Here is a 5,395-nt window from a genome sequence, read left to right as displayed (position 1 = left end):
TTATTTCATTTTGAGTTTAGTACCCAGATCTTCAAAATTAGAAATTAGAGACACAATTAGGTAAAGGAAACTCATTTCAATTGTTCAACGTAGCTGTTGCTATGTGCCTTTAAAAGTCAGTTTTGCGCTAAAACGGCGAATATTTTGAGGATAAACAAGTTGGCTGAATGTACATAGCCGTCTGCACGCATTGCGTGCCACGTAGAGGTTTATCACTGTCGAAAATTGGTTAAAGAAACAGTTTGCGTGAAGTTTAACTGACTTTTTTTTTTTTCGGAGAAAAGCAGAAACCATATGTGACTTTCCCCCGCTTTTCGGCTTTTCCGTGAATTTCAATGAATGAATTCAACTCCGGCTGGGGTCTGATATTGGTTTTGTTTTGTGTTTTTTTTAAATTACCAAGTTAGCTAGCAAGTTAGCTAACTTGTGTTTTTTTTTTTATTATTATTATTTAAACAATTTGAACATAAAACTTCCACTGGCAGCTATCAGTTCTTAGGCCTTGGAAAGAAACACTCTGTTGTAGAAACACCTCTGTCCGGAAACTTGTCTAAATAACTAATTAACAGTAACAGTGAGAAAACATTGCCAGTCACGCCATGACACACGATAGCGAGCATGGTGGCCGGAACCTTTGACGCGTAATACTGCCCTGTTTGCGAGAATAGACTACATTAAACTAAAGATTGTCACCCAAACAAATATACCTTCTTATTGAACTCTTTCGTCTCGGAAGATCACGTAAGAACTCGCGATTTCACCGTCCGTGTCGAATCTTGCCGATTTTGATGAAATTTTCTTACCAAAATGATCTTGTAAAGATTTCTTCATTAAGAACATAAAATTGTGACACCGCCACCCGCCCCCCTCTCATATATGATATAGTTCGCCACATCTGGAGACATTGAACTATTTTCTACGATAATTATGCGTTCTTTGTTATTCATGGGTATACTCAATGACTTTCTTGCCCTTTTTCGCTTTCTCCTTTCAAACCATCGTTTGTTTAAGCTATTACTTCCTTAGTGGTTGCTAATGACGCAAACAGGATAATGTTTCGTGATAAAAGTGTTTCGAAAACAATAGAAATTTCTTCTTGGTTGCCGGTGACCTTATTAAGACTGTCGCAACAGTGACAGCAAGAAAAATTTCAGAATAATTCACGTCAACTTAAACTTCAGGAGAATGATTGACAGTCAGCTGCGTGTGACTATTTTTAACACAGGAACTTCTGGAACTGAAAACCGATTTCAAAGGATAGTGTCAGGACGAGTTGGAGCAGAGTTCTAAAGCCAACCCGTTTGATCCCCGGATATATCTCTTACGCAGTTTTAGAATTCTTCTTATTGGGATTTCCTTGCCTCGAGAACAAAACCAACGAACATGGATCAAGCAAACTTCACTTTAAATTCAACCACAGCACCAACAACGAAGGACCTCCGTAAGGGAGACTTCGCGGAAGGAATAGGTTCAGATGACGCTACGTGGATTTTGACCAGCGCTTTCATCATTTTCACAATGCAGTCCGGATTCGGACTTCTCGAATCCGGAATGGTCTCCAGGAAAAATGAAGCGAACATCATGGTCAAGAACGCGGTGGATGTGATATACGGTGGACTGTCTTATTGGCTTTTCGGATTCGCATTTAGCTACGGAATCAGCGAGCGTAAAAACCCGGTTATCGGCCTTGGAAAGTTCTTGACGGACGCAGACGAACGAGAAATGGGGCAGATCTTTTCAAAGTACTTTTTTCATCTCTCCTTTTCTACGACAGCGACAACCATTGTCTCTGGTGCTATGGCGGAAAGGACGAGCTTAAAAGCGTACACACTTTACTCATTCTTAAACACTCTGACATACTGTGCTCCAGCTCATTGGATTTGGGATGAACACGGTTGGCTTCGGAAAATGGGCGCTGTCGACATTGCCGGATGCGGTGCTGTACATTTAGTTGGCGGAGTGAGTGGCTTGGTGGCGACTTTGATGTTAAAGCCCCGAACAGGCAGATTCGATGCAAATTCTCCGCCCAAACAAATGGCTTCTCCTACGAATGTTCTCTTGGGGACCTTCATGTTATGGTGGGGCTGGCTGGGTTTTAACTGTGGCAGCACGTTTGGAATAAGCGGCATGAAGTGGAAACTTGCCTCCAGGTAAGAATGTTCTATAGTACAAGGTTATAAATAATTCAGGTTTAAACGGCCAAGATATTGAATTATGGGTTTAGTTTGATCTGTGCAACGGGTGGCCTTGGGATTAGAAGTTGGAGAAAGAGGATTATTTTCTAAAACCAATCTTTACTGAACTACTGAACTGCGATAGTGTTCACTGGTAGCTCAAACTACATCTTGGAATACGCATTTATTCTTTTTCTTCGCTTTTTTGGCTTCTCTAGGCTGGATCCCTGAGGCCTTAAAAATGAGGTTAGGATTGATGGTTACTGACCGCAAACGACAAGCGAAAAATATTAAACTTTTGCCATCTGTAACGTTTTTACACTAAAGTGAACAAAGCAGTATTTGCGGTTAATAGCGGATATTTTTCTACCTATCATGATTATATATTGATATAATTAAAGATAATAAAAAACATAACAATAAAATCAGAGACAATACTTTGCAGTTTGCCTTAACTATAACATAACGTACATCATAGAATAGGTTTCTATATGCCCGGGCTTGCTTCGATCTTTAAGTCGTTTCCTTTATTGAACTATGACGTTTTCCCAAGCATATGGTCATGGAATTGCTAACCTTTCATGTTAGATCACAAATCAAACTAGAAGAAGGAGTGCGTGAAAGATTAATTATTAGTTCGATTCCTGCTCGTTCTTTCAAGTGGCGACTTTTTGTTTGCTCATAGTCGTATGCAATTCACCACACAGGGCAGCAGTTGTAACTATCAACGGCTCTATAGGTGGAGGGATACTGGGGATGACATACAGGTAGGAATACTAATCTGACTTTTCTGTCAGCTGGGACTAATTTTTAAATATTGACTTTGCCACAAAAACTACATTGCTGCTCGAAAATGCTGTTTCTGATATGAAAATGCGCTTCAATTTTACACACATGTTTAGGCGCGCCTGACATGTGTCATGCCATCACGGGGGAGACTCTGCCTAAAAGGATTTACCTTTTTCTAGGTAGAGGTATACGAAGTTTCTTTCAGTTCAAATTGCCCATCAAAATATCCAGAACAAATTCCTTCAACGGCTAATTCATCCCAATGTTTAAAGAGATCACTCAATCCAAGGGTCTGTACGTTAGGTGTGTGAAAGAGTAGCCATTTTCTATGAAAAGTGTACATAGAAGGGTTGCTTTTCCTGTCAAAAATGATGTATACAAAGGAAAGGTTTAGACCTCAGTGCGGAGGCTCCCCGTGTAAAGCTCCGCTGAATAGCTATCCTTCCCCCTCCGGGACGTATGATGAACTGGGTAAAAACATGGGATCCAGACCTTATCGATAAGGCAACCTCGCTTTACATCATCCTCGGGGACCCAGCGGTAGTTCTTTGGAGCGGGAAGAGTTAAACCCGGCAAAAATAAAAGCGGCGAAATTTTTCCCGCTCCAATTTTTGCCTGGTTTACTTCCCCACTCGTCTAAGGATGGCTTGACATCTTTACATGAAATTATTCCATTTGCTGTTACTTTCAGCTACATTTGTTTAAAGAACAAGTTAAACATTCCAATTTTTGTGACTGGGATTCTGGCTGGGCTCGTCAGCATAACAGGTAAATTAATTTGCGTTGAGTGATGTCACTTTTGCAGCTAACATTTAGTCCGAGTTGTTCGGACCCTCTAGGTTACCTATTTGAGGGTGTCTTTAATTGCCGAAAATCTTTCGTACTCGCGTCGTTTTTAACAAAACCATAGAAAAGTATACACCACCGGAGCGTCAAAAGAAATGATTATTTTAAAGGACACGCAAGCCTTCAAATGCAAAACTGAAAGTGTTTGCTAAACTGAATTACCTGTCTTCGTCCACGCACGTACGACCAAACAAACTGAACCATGTCAATCAATGACGGACTACAAAAATGTCTGTGGCTTTTTTGATTTTCTTATTGGTTGCTAAAAAAATTTATTTTGATCTAGACGTATAGGATATTTGCAGATCTTCGTCACATGACAAGGCCAATGAGAGAAGGTTTTGACAAGTTTTGACGAAAAAGACTTACACACTTTGACGCATTGAAAATCGAGGAACAGTTTTTAGCATTCATCAGCACTTCTACATTAGTTAATTACTACCATTCCTCCTCGGTCACAGCAGTGACATCAAGCAAATAATTGGTAAACAAGTTATGATCATCTTAAATTAAAAACGCCCTCCATTGTCGTGTTTAGCGCTTCTAGCTCAGAAGCGAGTGCGATGAGTCCTATTTTCATGAATAACGAACGCTGTCAGTAAACTAGAGTTTCGACTCGGAGCTCGTAGCCAACAGTTTGAGAATATTCTCATGCAATGCAATGGAATTGCACGCGTATCATGTTGCGTCTGGTAGTTTTGTTATTTTCTTCAGTCAGCGTTCATCAGTCATTCATATTCTTTCATTCAATACGCAGCGATCTGTTCTCTTACTCGCCCATGGGAAGCTATTGTAATTGGTGCAATAGGCGCCCTCCTAGCCTGCCCTGGATGTGCTCTTCTCGAAAGGCTCCGTATCGATGATCCTGTCGGCTGTGTGCCCACACACGGTGTGGCAGGAATCTGGGGCCTATTGTCCGTCGCCTTCTTTGCTGAAAAAGATATCCTCGAAAATAGATTCTCTAACGAGTTTGGAATCTTCAAGGGCGGTCCTTGGAGATTCTTGGGTGTTCAGCTGCTCACGGTCGTCGCTGTTTCCGCCTGGGCTGCGCTAACAACATTTCTTGAGCTGCTATTGGTCAATCGGCTGCTGGGACTGCGCATGAGTGTGGAGGACGAGTTAATGGGGGCTGACAAAGTGGAACATGGAATCGACGAACACGATCCGAACTCAACTCAACGCAGTTATGGCGTCAACGCGAAAGAAAATGGACACGAAGGCGCATTGAAATCAGTAGAGGTAAATCTGATTGGTTTGGAAGCCGCTAAGATTGACTGCACTTCAAGGAATGTTATTCGCGCTCGAAGGAGACTTTTTCGACCAAAGTGGCGGAGGAAAGTTTCTTTTAGAAGCCCTCAAAACGATAACTTGAGTAATGGCACATTTCCAATGAATAGCTCGTTTAGTAATGGCGGAGTAAATCTAGATAGTGGAGCCCAATGGGATACATGTAACGTACAGTTAGCAAATGAAAGTGTGGTAGCAACAGAAATTAAGCAGTAATCATCTGCAGTGAAGCTTGATCGCGCCTTAAACACCACACGAGTACATACGAGTAACATACGAGCACATACGATTACATACGA

At 41.4% G+C, this 5,395-nt stretch overlaps 1 protein-coding gene across 1 annotated transcript; it reads left to right on the top strand.

Moving 5' to 3' along the window:
* Window positions 1-1,275: 1,275 nt before the first annotated feature.
* On the top strand, window positions 1,276-5,395 carry LOC145496841 (putative ammonium transporter 3). The gene is made up of 4 exons (XM_081476597.1): window positions 1,276-2,150; window positions 2,882-2,941; window positions 3,655-3,731; window positions 4,567-5,395. The coding sequence occupies exons 1-4, from the start codon at window positions 1,384-1,386 to the stop codon at window positions 5,310-5,312; spliced, it is 1,650 nt and encodes a 549-aa protein (XP_081332723.1). The 5' UTR covers window positions 1,276-1,383; the 3' UTR covers window positions 5,313-5,395.

This window comes from Orbicella franksi, chromosome 9 (genome assembly GCF_964199315.1).
Source record: "Orbicella franksi chromosome 9, jaOrbFran1.1, whole genome shotgun sequence".
Taxonomy (NCBI): domain Eukaryota; kingdom Metazoa; phylum Cnidaria; class Anthozoa; order Scleractinia; family Merulinidae; genus Orbicella; species Orbicella franksi.
This window is presented reverse-complemented; position numbering and strand designations above follow the sequence as displayed.